At 38.6% G+C, this 15,457-nt stretch overlaps 1 protein-coding gene across 1 annotated transcript in view; it reads left to right on the forward strand.

Annotated features, from left to right (window-relative positions):
* SHOC1 (shortage in chiasmata 1) overlaps positions 1-15,457 on the forward strand; it is a 131,717-nt gene that overhangs the window by 20,096 nt on the left and 96,164 nt on the right. Inside the window, exons 3-5 of the mRNA XM_033237821.1 lie at positions 3,886-3,966; positions 8,155-8,278; positions 13,128-13,215. Of these exons, the coding sequence (XP_033093712.1) occupies positions 3,922-3,966; positions 8,155-8,278; positions 13,128-13,215 (257 nt within the window). The 5' untranslated portion in view covers positions 3,886-3,921. The remainder of the gene's footprint in view (positions 1-3,885; positions 3,967-8,154; positions 8,279-13,127; positions 13,216-15,457) is intronic.

Below are 15,457 nucleotides of genomic sequence, written 5' to 3' on the forward strand. Positions count from 1 at the left end.
CAATGGAAAAGCAGTATCTTCCTAACCCCTCCTCAAAAGTTCTTCTGCTACCAAGCCATGACCCACACCTAGCCAGACCTCTGAGGCACATTTGCCTCCTCCCTCTTGCCTTCCTCTTTCCCCGAATCTGTGTGATTGCTAAATCCTCCCACCCTTACCTCTGGAAGGCTTCTGCCCTCGCCCTCCTGCTAACCCTGCCGCGTTTTACCCGGCCTGGCTAACAACATGGAGCGGTCACTCCCAAAGAGTGGTCTTCCCAACCCTTCACACCCAGCTCTTTCTGGCCTCACGCCGACTTCTCCACCGTCACACTCCACCCAGTTCTACGAGGGTTCTGCTCACTCCCGAGGACCTCGGCGCTGCCCAGGTTGCAGCCTCGGACTCCACAAGCCTCAGCTCCCTAGGCTGTGCCCACTCGCGGATGGAAGTGTCCGGAGCCCAAGGGGTGGGCCAGGGGCGGGGCCTGATCTGGCCAATGGAAGCACAGAGTCCAGGCTCAGCGGTCACGTGTCCAGTGGGCGCGAATTTTACCCCAGGAAGACCTCACAGGAGGCGATTTACCTCAGGTAAGAGCCGTGAGAGGCTGTAGGCAGGTGAGAGGGTGTTTTTGAGGGCTGAGGGGAAGAAAAGGTCCTGTGGGACCAAAGAAGTATGGCAGCTCAGGAATCTCAGGAAAACACATCTGTGAGGCCCCACCGATGTGGCTCTGTAGAGACAAAACCCCAGACCCACCATCCACTTAACCTGAGACTAGAAGGTGCGAAGGGCTCAGAGATGCTGGTGGGGTTTCAAACAATTAAAATGAATCCAAAGCTGTCAGGAGAAAAAACATCAGCTAGAAGTCATATGGGCTAAACAATAAGGGAAAATCAGTGCACCTCGCTTTCTCTGCGGTGTAACGTTTTTTTGTCTGTTTTAAGACAGAGTCTCGCTCTTCTGTCGCCCAGGCTGGCGTGCAGTAGCGTGATCTCGGTTCACTGCAACTTCTGCCTCCCAGGTTCAAGAGAGTCTCCTGCCTCAGCCTCCCGAGTAGTTGGGATTACAGGCGTCTACCACCATGTCCGGCTTTTTTTGTTTTATTTTGTTTTGCTTTGTTTGAGACGGAGCCTCACCCTGTCGCCCAGGCTGGGGTGCAGTGTGGCGCGATCTCAGCTCACTGCAACCTCTGCCTCCCGGGTTCAAGCGGTTCTCCTGCCTCAGCCTCCCGAGTAGCTGGGATTACAGGCGGGTGCCACCACGCCCAGCTAATTTTTGTATTATTAATAGAGACGGGGTTTCGCCATGTTGGCCAGGCTGGTCTCAAACTCGTTGCCTCAAATGATCCACCCGCCTTGGCCTCCCAAAGTGCTGGGATTACAGGTGTGAGCCACCACACCTGGCCCAGGCTAATTTTTGTATTCTTTGTAGAGACAGGGTTTTGCTATGTTGCCCAGGATGGTCTTGGATTCCTGGCCTCAAGTGATCCGCCCGCCTTGCCTCCCAAAGTGCTGGGATTACAGACGTGAGCCACTGCTTCCGGCGGATCTTATGGTTTTTTTAAGTGCGGTTTTTATGCGAGGGAGTGAAAAAGGCAGAAAGCTCCTGATACCTTAGGCTGGTGGGGAGAGGTGGGAAGCCAGCCCGAAGATTCACATTCACCTGTGAGTGCTTTTAAATAATCTTGGGGTCTGGCATGGTGGCTCAAGCCTGTAATCCCAGCACATTGGGAGGCTGAGGCGAGAGGATTGCCTGAGCTCAGGAGATCGAAATCAGCCTGGCCAAGATGGCGAAACCCCGTCTCTATTAAAAATACAAAAATAGCCGGGCAAGGTGGCATCCCCCTGTAATCCCAGCTACTCAGGGGGCTGAGGCAGGGGAATCGATTGAACCCGGGAGCTGGAGGTTGCAGTGAGCCGAGATCGCACCATTGCACTCCAGCCTGGGGGACAGAGGGAGACTCTGTCTCAAAAAATGATTTGATTAATTAATTAAATAATAATCATCATCATCATCTTGGGAAAGCTTACTTCCTGGCCTTGTGCCTGACCTCATTATCGTGTGCATTTCCATTTTGGCCCAGTAGATGTCAGTCAGGAAGTAGCATGAGAGAAAATCTTTAGAAAAAGGTAAAGAAAAAAAATTCGAGAATTGCTGCAATTCAAAACTTGACAATTTTAAATTCCCCACTCTCTAACCATGATTTTGTTCGTTTCCACCATATCTTTGGTTTTAGAAATAAGAGCAATCTATCTTTTTTGCATCCACGCACCACCATTAGATGTATTCTATATCTGTATTGCAATGAAATAAACTTGATAAATGGGGTTCTAAGCATGTATATAACATATAGCATCTTATTAAGTAGTCCATATTTAGCATGAATTTCAGTGGTTGACTTCAATACAAAAGTAATTATTTCTTAAGGTAATTGGTGAGAGTGATAAATATGAAGCTGATAGAAATACTAGGCTATCACAAAAAAAGAAAAGTTAATATACATGCTGACGATAAGCTGAATGGGTACAATCGGTAGAGTTTCGTTTGTTGTTACCTTTTTGACATGTCTTTTAGAATGAGACAATCAGTTTCTTCTAAAAGTGCAACACCAAGAAATGGAAATTCTAGAATCAATATTTGCTTGAAAGATACACTGGGTGGAAAAGACATAGAGGTGCAATGATTGGAAATATTCTCAGAGAAGTAGCCACTAGTAAAATAGTGCCACATTGGTCCTGTTTAAGATTGAAAGAGGGTGGCCACACTATATATTCTCCACACCACAGAATCTAACAATATTAAAGACAATTCAGATAACATATGTGTCTCATTTTAATTGGAAAACATATTGTAATATCCAAAAATCCTTCTGAGTCATTAATAAACTAATTGTGCTCTGGATTGTTTTTGTTTTGAGATAGAGTCTGGCTCTGTTGCCCAGGCTGGAGTACAGTGGTGTGATCTTGGGTCAGTCACTGCAACCTGGATCCACATCCCAGGCTCAAGCAATTCTAGTGCCTCAGCCTCTTGGGTAGCTGGGACTACAGGTGTGCACCACCACGCCAAGCTAATTTTTGTATTTTTAGTAGAGATGAGGTTTTATCATGTTGACCAAGCTGGGCTCAAACTCTTGGCCTCAAGTGCTCCGCCACCTCGGCCTCTCAAAGTGCTGGGATTACAGGTGTGAGCCAATGCGCCTGGCCTGAATTGTTTTAAAAGTTTGTTTTTAGTTTTTTACTGAAAGTTTCTAAAAGTTTTACTGAAAGTTTTACACAGAAGTTACTCTGTCCTAGAGTAACTTCAAAGCTATAATTCCTAGAGTTCTCAAGTAAATGAGAACTATCCTGGACGAGTTCAGCATTCTAAATTTTACTTATTGCTTCATTAGACGGATTTGTTGATTTACCAATATGCCATAGTTGCTTTATTCCAAATGAGCTAGCTACTAGAAAATTCTAACTTTAGACTTCTTATTTTCTAAGTGAGAGAATGGAAACAGTTTTACGAATTGTTTCCCAATTTTCCAAATCCTCCACTGTTTCAGCACAGAGTTCTCCCCTTGGTTATCAAATTTCAAGACCGCTTGAGAAATATGGTTATTCTGGGAACACCACTCTGGCAGTCTTGTGAATTTCAACCTCTTTTGCAACAAAATGATCACATTAAATATATTTCCACCAACCAACTAACAGCTATATGGTTTAAACAATAAGAGAAAATATTCAATTTTATATCAATATACGTTATTTTCACATTAGATTTAAAATTATAGTAATGTATATTATTTTTTACCAATGATTATCATTCAGAGCCTTTTAAAAAATGAGTGAACCAAAGTTTTGTGATTGAGATTTTCTGCACTTGACTTGCTATTTTACCAATGTTTAATTTTAATTTTTGTATTTCCAGATGTTGAAGTTTGCACTGCTTTGAAAGAAAGAGGATATGTTTTCAGCATTGAAATATCGTGCAATAGACTATTTATATGAGGTAGAGTGTTAGTGGCTTACTGTCTATTTACTGACAATTATGATGTAAAAAGTGTTAACTACATTCAATATAGGTTGAGTATCCCTTATCTGAAATGCTTAAGATCAAAAGTATTTCAGATTTCTGATTTTTTTTTCAGATTTTGGAATATTTTTATATATATAAAATGAGATATCTTGGGGATGGGACCTGAGTCTAAACACAAAATTTATTTATACACCTTATCCACATAGATTGAAGGTCATTTTATATAATATTTTAAATAACTCTGTGCATGAAACAAAGTTTGTGTACACTGAACTAACCATCAAAAAGCAAAAGTGCCAGTATCTTCACCACTCATGTGGCATCATATTGGTACGCAACAGGTTTTGGGTTTTGGATTTCAAATTTTTGGATTAAGGATGCTCAACTTGTTTATGATAATTTTGCAGTAATCATTAGATTGTTTATTAGTCTAATTACTTTTAGATTTATTGAAAATTATTTTCCACATTTAATATCTTTAAAATGCTACTTTTGGCTGGGCGCGGTGGCTCACCCCTGTAATCCCAGCACTTTGGGAAGCCGAGGCGGGCAGATCACAAGGTCAGGAGTTCGAGACCAGGCTGGCCAACATGGTGAAACCCCGTCTCTACTAAAAATACAAAAAATTAGCCGGGCATGGTGGTGGGCATCTGTAATCCCAGCTACTTGGGAGACTGAGGCAGGAGAATCGCTCGAATCCAGGAAATGGAGGTTTCAGTGAGAAGAGACTGCGCCACTGCCCTCTAGTCTGGGCAACAGAGCGAGACTTCATCTCAAAAAAAAAAAAAAGCCACTTTTGGAAGGAAATTATTAAATTAAAATAATCAAACAATTAAAATCAAACAATTAAAATAAATCCAAAGCTGTCAGGAGAAAAAAAATGGAAACTCTTGACAAGTTTGGGGTGATTTTGCTTACAATCTGGAGTGATCTTTCTTGAAATGAGTGGAGAAAAAAGAATCCCAGTTATCTTTATAAAATAATACTAATAGCATGCATTGACCACTTTCTGTGGGACAGATCCTTTACCCTTCTGATGGATTATATTAGGGTGGCGCAAAAGGAATTGCCGTTAATTTGCCATTAGTTAATTAAAATGGCAAAAGCCGCAATTACTTTTGCACCATCCTACTATCATTTTATCATCATAAGTACTTTGTGAGGCAGATACTATTATTTTACAGGTTTTACAATTTTATAGGTTAGAATACTAGTTTCCACATAAGTTAAATAGCTTTTATAATTGTCAGAGCTAAATTTTGAGCCCAGACATGTTGTTAGGAAACTAATTAGAATAACTGTCATACAACAGTTTGTTGTTCTTACCATCTTAGTTGACACGTTAAATTTTTTTCTTTGTAACACTGACCCCATCTACCAAAGAAAAAAATTACTCCAGTATAACAAAACTGTGCTACATTTTACAGGAAACGAGAAAGACATGCAGGCATCTTCTGGTTTTATTCCCTCATAACTGAGAGAAGCAAAATGTGTAGTTAAAAGTATCCATGGTAGGAATCAAAAGTCATCATAACAAAACATATGTATTGGCCACTTGCAAAATTAGTCTGTATTCAAACATCCTGAAACTTTTTTTTTGCCCATGGTATTTTGGTTTCTGCTGGTATACGAAACTCCGTGATATAATACAAATACAATACGAATCAATGGCAAATCTTGCAAAAGATGCAGGACTTTGGCCGGGCACGGTGGCTCAAGCCTGTAATCCCAGCACTTTGGGAGGCTGCGACGGGTGGATCACGAGGTCAGGAGATCGAGATCATCCTGGCTAATACGGTGAAACCCCGTCTCTACTAAAAAATACAAAAAAAAAAAACAAAAAACTAGCCGGGCGAGGTGGCGGGCACCTGTAGTCCCAGCTACTCCGGAGGCTGAGTCAGGAGAATGGCGTAAACCTGGGAGGCGGAGCTTGCAGTGAGCTGAGATTGCGCCACTGCACTCCAGCCTGGGCGATAGAGCGAGACTCCGTCTCAAAAAAAAAAAAAAAAAAAAGATGCAGGACTTTGTCAAGTTTGTGAAAACAGTATTGAGGAACCACTCAAATAACAAGTAAGGATATTATGAAGATCATGCAAAATTAGATCAGTTGACAGACAAGAGGAAGAGAATGGTTTGAATATCAAAGGAGTCAGAGATGCCTTGGGAAAATCTTCAAACATTTTCTAAAAATATTTTTTTCATGATCAAAGGTGAAGCAATGAGTAGTATCATGCATATCATCATATAGTACAGTTTGTGGGAAAATTATGACAAAAAGTAATAATTATAACTAATTATAAATGAAATTTTGTTATGAAACTTTTTATAACTTTCATTTTTTAGATTAAATACTAATTGACCTTCTTTTTTTTCCTATTTACTGTGAATCTTTGGTCCTTATTTGATATAAATTACCGTAAGTAATCTTTTTCTCTTCACCACTTATCCTTGGATAATAAGGACTTATTACTGAATATGTTACAACACCTTCAGCAAACATTAAAAAGTCTTGGGAAATAATGCAAGAAATTATCATTTGTCCAAATACATAGAATAATGAATTATGTGAGAAATTAGAATCACTGGGGAAGGGCTTCACAGAAGAGATATTGCTTAAGATGGGCCTTGAAAAATGAATTGGATCTCGATAGAGAAGAATAACAGGACATTTTCAGAGGTACAGTGTAGACCATGGTGTTAACCAGGGAGTGACCACTGAACATTAAGGGAGGTAGTGAAGAGACTAGTCTATTTAGAGAGACTAGTTAGAGTAATGGAAGATAAAGTTGGAAAGTAAAGGCAGAACCAAATTAAAGAGAACACTGACTCATTTACAAACTTATTAACTGATTTAACATTCCTTTAAATAAACAGTTCCCTTTATTAGATATGTTTTTAAAAATTAGAAATGAATTTGCTGGTTGTAACAAAGGAAATAATGCAAAGATAAAACGAAAGTTAAGACATCCACATTATACTGTTTAGTGAAAAAAAGCACATTGCTAAGTGATATGTAAATAATGTGATCCTGTTTTTTGTCAAGTACTTACACATGTATTTTAGCTTAACCTAGAAAAAATACCTGTAGGAGAATACATCAAACTACTACTGATATTACAAGGGGCCTTTAATACATATTCAGTAAACCATGTTGTAAATACATGTGCCATCATCCAGGCTTTGTTGTTCCATTTATAGATCATAGACAGGGTAGATTTAGTATAATTATTAAGGGCCCTGGGATTTTCAGAATGGTAAATGAGCATTAGCTTCAACTTAAAATCACCAACTGCATTACCTTCTAGCAAGAGAGTCAGCTTGTCCTTTGAAGGTTTGAAGCCAGACATTTGACTTCTCTCTGGCTATGAAAGTCCTCGTTGGCATCTTCTTCTAACAAAAGGCTGTTTTGTCAGAACACACACAACATTTATCAATTAATTTGCTATCTTATATGGTGCAGTTCATGCCACCCTCAAACAATTACAATGGTAACTAACATCAAAGACCACTGATCATAGATTATCATAACAGATAGAATAATAATGGAAAAGTTTCAAATGTTGGGACGGTTACCAAAATGAGACACAGGAAGTGAGCACATGCTTTTGGAAAAATGGCACGGACAGATTTGCTCATCACAGGGTTGCCACAAAGTTTCAATTTGTAAAAAAAAAATCTGCAGAGCACAATAGAATAAAGCACAATAAAGTGAGGTATGCCTGTTTTGTTGTTGTTGTCGTTGTTTTTTGTTTGTTTGTTTTTGAGATGGAGTCTCACTCTGTTGCCCAGGCTGGAGTGCAGTGGTGCAATCTCGGCTCACTGCAAGCTTCGCCTTCCGGGTTCACGCCATTCTCCTGCCTCAGCCTCCCGAGTAGCTGGGACTATAGGTGCCCGCCACCACGCCCGGCTAATTTTTTGTATTTTTAGTAGAGACGGGGTTTCACCATGTTAGCTAGGATGGTCTTGATCTCCTGACCTTGTGATCTGCCTGCCTTGGCCTCCCAAAGTGCTGGGATTAGGTATGCCTGTTTTTTATAAGGAGCATGTATGACCTTTAAAGAAATATCACATAAGTTTCAAAGTATAATTTTAATATATTCTGAATATTGATAGATAAATAGTATATGTTAAAAGATTTTCTAATCTTTCTTTCTTCCACAGAATGTAGTTAGAAAGAAGTTTTACAGAGATGCTTTATTGCTTCGAATCCCTTCATGTTTATATCAAGATGAAAGTTACCATGTAGCAGTTACTGATAATAAATTTAGGAGGCCATGGACAAGAGGTATGTTTGTTTTCATTTCTTAAAAATGTGCTTTAAAAGCCATTTCAGAGTTTAGCACAGTAAATTATTAAGAATATGCAATGCTTTACTAATTTCATCGTATCTATTCATGTCAGAATTCCAAGAAGTTAACAACGTAGTATTTTTGTTATAGAATCTAGGTAACTATATAAGGAATTGGAAAGCTTATATTCGATATGAATAAACCAAATAAAAGATATGTAGATGATGAAGACTTAAAATAGTCTAACATTGTAAACATTTGTTTTATTATAATAGAATTTTTCTTGACTATCTGAGGCCTACTTCAAGTTGTAATGGCACACTAAATATAAAATTATTTTTAAGCATATATGTACAAAATAGTTTTTTGTTTGTATCAAGTCATGTAGTAAAGAAGTAGCCTCCTTGGAGGAGTCAAGTCAGTCAACAGCATTTACTTGGTATATATTATGTACCAAACACTGTTATAAGTACTAAGGACACAGTTACTTAAAAGACATAGAAGTAGTCTCTGCTCTCAGTGGGTTTTAGACTGGTAAGGAGGATACAGCAATAAAACCATTAAATATGTAAACTAGTATCTGATATTGATAAATATATAGAGAAGAGACAGTAATGCTAAGTGATATGAAATTGCGGGGGTAGGGAGTGCCGTTTCCTAAGATGGTTAGGGACATGTCTCTCTGAAGAGGAGGACATTTGAGTTGAGACCTGAACGGTGAGAAAGCAACAACCATGAAAAATATGGGGGAAAAGCCTTTTAAGCAAATGCAAAGTTCCTGACTCAAGAATGAACTTGATGTGTGTAAAGACCAGAAAATTAAGCTATTGTGACTGAGTAATGAAAAACGGACTGAGAAGTAGGCAATTTCTGAATAAGGCTTTGTAGGCCATAACAGGGAGTTTGTTTGTTTATTTATTTATTTTTTATTACAGCTGCAATAGACTGACTGTGTCCCCCCAAATTTATATTTGAAGGTGGGGCCTTTGGGAGATGACTAGGATGGAGTCCTCATGAAAGGGATTAGTACCCTAATAAAAGAGACCCCAAAGAGCTCCCTTGACTTTTCTGCCATGTGAGGCCAGTAAGAAGACAGCCACCCATGAACCAGGAAGTGGGCCCTCACTAGACACTGAATCTTCTGGTGCCTTAATCTTGGACTTCCCAGCCTCCAAAGCTGTGAGAAATGAATGCTTGTTGTTTGAGCCACCCAGTCTATGATATTTTTGTTATAGCAGTGTAGACTGACTAAGACAATTGTGGATATGGAAAGTCACTGGACAATTTTAAGAAAGGGAATGATATAACCTGATTTATGCTGTAGAAAGATAGTTATGATTGTCTGGAGGATAGAAAGGGTGGAGATTAGGAGTCAAGAGTAGAGACAGGGAAATCTATCAGGGAGCTATTTTAGTAGCCCAGAATCTAAACTCTGGATAAAATATTATAGTGTCTTGGACAAGGCTTATAGTAATGGAGATGTGAGATGTGCTTAAAATCTAGCTTATTTTACAAATTGTCAACAGTGAGGGCATTACAAAATAGAATAATGAAGATTTTCTTCTAGGTTTTTGACCTGAGAAACCAGGTAGATGACAGTGCCATTTCCTAAAATAGGGAAAGGCTTATAGAGAAGCCAATTTGTGGCCAGAGTCAATAACTCTGCTTTGGCCAGATTATTAGGCATCTAAATGGAATCGTTAAGAAGGCAATTGGTTATATTAATTTTGAGCGCAGCTGCTCAGGACAGTTCTCTGGGTGGCCTTGGCCTCCTTTTCTCACTTGAAGTTCTTAAGAATAACTATAAAATGTGCTGAGAATGCAACATTCAGAGATAAAGGGGGAGCTGGCCAGAACAGCCTACGCTCTGTCCTTCAGTTCTTTAGCCCAGCACGTCCTTTGACCTCAGAACATCAAACCCAGGTGGACTGCTTTCTGGGGTTCTTCAGCTGCTGTGCAAGTGTGGCACATGAAGACTTCATTTGCCCTGGGCAGCTTTCCCGAGACTTACGGGACCAGTTCACAATGAATCCTAGGCTTCTGTTGTCCTTTGTTACCTATCTGTAAGTAATACATCTACTTCATGTAACTTCCTATGTATGGGTATTCTGTCTCACCATACTCAGACAAGTTGGTAATCAGTACACAGTGAACCTGCTTCACAAGCTGGAGTTTCAAATCGGAGTTTTCAATATGCAAATTACACATAAACCTGTGAAACTAAATGAAGTCACTGAGAGCATGAGTATAAATAGATTAGAAGGCCTAGGACAGAGCCCTGGAACACTCCAAAAGTTAAAAGTCTGATGTAAAAGGAGTTACCTAAGAAGCAAGACAGGAAAATCAAATGATTCTGGCGTCGAATTCTAAAGAAGAAAGTGCTTCAAGAAGGCAGTAGTAGTCCAATGCATTGGGCTCGTGTTAAAAGCTCAAGTTATCTGAGGATAGTGAGTTGACCATTAGCTTGACTAAATGTAGGTCATTGATGACTTTGACAAGAGTGGTTTCCCTGGAATATTGGTTATTAATATGATTAGAATATATTTGGAGTGTGATAGGAATATATTGGAATGTGATTGGAGTATGTTGAGAAGATAACGGGAAGTGGGAAAGTGAGAGAATGAATTTGAATATTTGGGGGAATTTTGCTATGAAGAAAAAATTTTAAATGATGGACTAACTTATGGGAGAAGTGGAGTAAAGAGTTATTCTTTTTTGTTTTTGATGTGTGGTTTTTAAACAATACATGATGAGAGAGACTGTAAAATGTTTGCCAATGGAACCAATTTTGGTAAAAAGAGAATAAGACAATGCAGGAAAGAAAAAGGATAACAGGAGTAAAAGGGGATAAGATCAAGAGCACAGTTAGAGAAGTTAGTATTCAGTAGGAACTAAAATAATTCTTCCCCTGTGTAGATAGGAAGATAGGGTTTGTAGGTACTTATGCCAGTAAGTTGGTAGAATTGGTGGTGGAAAATGAGGTAGTTCTCTGTATCAGTTTTCTATGTGAAGGTAAGGTCATACACTGAAAGTGGATAATGAAATGAACACTAAAGATTTGAAGGGGTAATGTGTGAATTAGCTGTCTTAAAGAGCAAGAAAGCCAGTTTTGTTTTTGTTTCTTTCTTTTTTTTTTCTTTAACCTCATCTGTGGTCAAGAAAGCCAGTTTTATTAAGGGGTATACTATTATCATCTGTCAATGTTGGGTGGCCATTTGAAATTTATGGTCATAATTTGGAATGAGTTCCTTTAGCATGGCTGGGTGATTTTTTTTCCAGTAATTTTCAACTGTTTTAGTGTACATACACAGAAAGTGTAGAGTAGGGGTTGTCCTAAGTTGGTAGAAGAGAAAGAGAGGCAAGAGAATCAAGAGTCTTTGAAAGCAATGGTTATGGGACTGGCTATGGAACCTAAACTATTCTAAGCAATTTGCATGCCACATTACGCCACATTACATTTAATCTTTACAACAACACTTTGAAAAGGCTATTCTTCCTAGTTTGTACATTAAAAAAACAAAAAAAAAAAGGAGGTGCGAAAAGGTTCAGATATTTACCCAATATCATATAGTTAATAAGTAGCAGTCCAAGGATTAAAATCTAGGCAGAGTGTTTCCAGAACCTGTACTCTTAACCACTAAACTTTTTTCTTTTTTTATTTTGATATGGAGTCCTACTCTGTCTCCCAGGCTGGAGTGCGGTGGTGCGATCTCAGCTTACTGCATCCGCTTTCCAGGTTCACGCCATTCTCCTGCCTCAGCCTCCCCAGGAGCTGGGACTACAGGCGCCCACCACCACATCTAGCTAATTTTTTTGTATTTTTAGTAGAGACGGGGTTTCACCCTGTTAGCCAGGATGGTCTCAATCTCCTGACTTCGTGATCCACCTGCCTCGGCCTCCCAAAGTACCACTAAACTTTTGTATTTTTTTTTCATATTTTTCAATGAGGCACAGGCTTAGATGTTAAATGATTTGTTCAAGATAACAAAACTAGTAAGAAGTAACACTGGTGGTAGGTAGAACACTCAGTTGCATATTTTGGTAGTAGTATATGACATGGTCTTTCTCCTTAAGGAACCAAGGATCTACTTTGGGAGATAAGCTATATACACACAGAAATTTATTTATTTATTTACAGAGTCTCACTCTGTCACCCAGGTGCCCAGGCTGGAGTGCAGTGGCATGATCTCTGCTCACTGCAACCTCTGTTTCTCAGGTTCAAGGTATTCTCCTGCCTCAGCCTTCCAAATAGTTGGAACTAGAGGCATGCACTACCACGCCAGTTAATTTTTGTAATTTTAGTAGAGATGGGGTTTTGCCATGTTGGCCAGGCTGGTCTCAAACTCCTGGCCTCAAGTGATCCGCCTGCCTCAGCCTCCCAAAGAGCTGGGATTACAGGCGTGAGCCACTGCGTGCCACCTACAATTTTAAATATAGGACTGTATATGGTTGGGTCCCCAAGTGTTACTGACAATATTATGGCCCTTCAAAGAGAATGTATCAGCTTGAGCTGGAAGGGTTAATAGAAGCTTCATGAGGTATAGCATGAGCAGTTGAAAAGGACTATTTGGAATAGTAGTGCTGTATAAGCAAAAGAGAGGCTATAAAATGAGGGTGACATGTTCATGTGATATTGTTCTAACTGTAGTTGATTGAGGGGCGGGGGTAGGTTGATGATAATGAGGATGACTATTTAAATATTTGGAATCAGGTATCACTTTGGCAAAAAATACATTTGTGAACGAATAAAGATAAAATCATAATGTAAAAGGTGAATGTTTGACTTTCTTGAATTAAGTATAAAAGGAAATTCTAGAGATTAATGTTTACCATTATTCTTTTTAGTCTCAGCTGTTTCAGTTCCGGGAATGACAGATACCTCAGTCTTGGACCAATGGAAAGCAAGTTTCTTTGTGGAGGATTTCCTTGAGAAGTATGTATCCTTAATCTCAAATTTCTCTTTTACATGTAGAAGAAGATAAACACTAAGTTCTCCGGATACCTAAATAGGAAAAATCTCTTCCTTTATTTCTTCATAAATTTTCTTCTTTTATCTGAAGAAAAGGTCCTAATTTGAACCACAAAGGAGTGGTTAATAAGGGTGACTTATATCTTCTGTTTTAATTAGTAAACTTTCAATTAGTTTATCAATTAGTAAACTTTCTGTAGAAAGTAGCTATAGAAAGTCCATTATATTAAAATTAGTATTTTTTTCTCCTATATTATAAATTCAGATTTAAGGCTATTTTGTAATATATTTGGTCAAAACATTATTTATTATTTAAGCATTCATTAAATATTCATTATCATCCTATATATTAGATACAAGTTACAAAAATGAATAAGACACAGTCTTAACCTTCAAAGAACACAAGAAAACAAGGAATAGAGTTTTATAAAGAAATAATTACAATACAATGTGCAAAGTACAATGACAGAGATAGGAACCCAGAGCATAATATGAGGAAGAACATCTAACCTGTTCTACATTGTAAATGTAGACATAAAGTAGAAATTTTGGTGTAATTTAATAATTTACTCTTTTGCTTCACTTCATGCACAGAATGCTGATCTGACCTAGGAAAGATTTTGTTATTATTCACATTTTCAAGTTTCTGTAATTTAAATTTTCCTTAGTTGTGCTTAAAAGAAACAAAAAAACATTGAAAGGTGTCTAGGCTCTGGATACAGTGAAGCCCAATATACCATCTCTGTCATCTAGGAATTTAAAGTCAGATTAGGAAAATAATAGATAAACATAGAAAAAATTAACAACGTAAGAATTAAATGATAATATAGGATGACCAACATAAAATCTATTACAAGGCATCTAGTCAATTAGAAGTATATATCATATGAGTAAACTCCTAGCAGCGAGGAAACAGAAAGGTATAGTGAAAAAAGCTCTGCACTATGAATTAAAATATGTAGCTTTTAAGCCTTGACTGGAAAAGTCAAGTGCTAACTACTTTGTTGGTCATTTTACCTGTGACCCTCATTTTATCAGTATGATGATGATGGATCAGTTCTTCTCAAACTTTACTGTACATACGAATCCCCTGAGGATCTTATTAAAATGCAGATTCTGGTTCAGTTAGTCTGTTTTGGAGCCTGAGATTCTGCATTTCTAATCTATTTCTAGGTGGTATTGATGCTGCCAGTCCAAAGACCTACCTTGAGTGACAAGATGCGAGATGATCTCTAAGATCCCTTTTCACCTTATGAGTTACATTGGTAGAGCTGTGCATTTATAACTAGGAGAGTTCAGCTTCACAGAAGTAGGAATTGAGCTTGGGCTGGGCAATCAAAGAGAAATTAACTTGAGAGAAAGCATTTTGGGCAGAGGAAACAGTATGTCTCCAGGCATAGACACGGGAATATGCAATAAGTATTTAGCAAAGGCAATAATTAGGCTAGTTTGGTGAAAACTAAATTATTGTTTCATAAGGTAAAAAAAGATCTTAGAGATCATCTCACATCTTGTTACTCAAAGTAGGCCTTTGGACTGGCAGTGTCAATACCACCTAGAAATAGATTGGAAATGCAGAATCTCAGGCTCCAAAATGGACTAACTGAATCAGAATCTACTTTCTGTCTATTGATTTGCCTATTCTAGATATTTCACATAAGTGGAATCATACAATATGTGCTTTTATTGTGACTGGTTTCTTTTACTTAATATAATATTTTCAGGGTTTATCCATGTTGTCACATGTATCTGTGCTTTATCTCTCTCTCTCTTTTTTTTTTTTTTTTTTGAGATAGAGTTTCTCTCTGTCACCTAGGCTGGAGTGCAGTGGCATGATCTCAGTTCACTACAACCTCCACCTCCCAGTGATTTAAGTGATTCTCCTGCCTCAGCCTCCTGAGGAGCTAAGATTACAGGCACCTACTACCACACCCAGCTAGTTTTTTTGTATTTTTAGTAGAGACGGAGTTTCACCATGCTGATCAGGATGGTCTCGAACTCCTGACCTCAGGTGATGCACCCACCTCAGCCTCTCAAAGTGCTGGAATTACAGGTGTGAGCCACTGTGCCCAGTCCATTCATAACATTTTTTTACCACCTGAAATTATGTCATATACTTATTTGTCTATCTTCCTGTTAGCAGATAAGCTCCATGAAGGAAAGAACTTGTTTGGTTTAACACCCCATTCCCAGTATCTAGAATGGT

The sequence above is a fragment of the Trachypithecus francoisi genome, unplaced genomic scaffold, assembly GCF_009764315.1.
Source record: "Trachypithecus francoisi isolate TF-2019V2 unplaced genomic scaffold, Tfra_2.0 Lachesis_group16, whole genome shotgun sequence".
In the NCBI taxonomy this organism is placed as follows: domain Eukaryota; kingdom Metazoa; phylum Chordata; class Mammalia; order Primates; family Cercopithecidae; genus Trachypithecus; species Trachypithecus francoisi.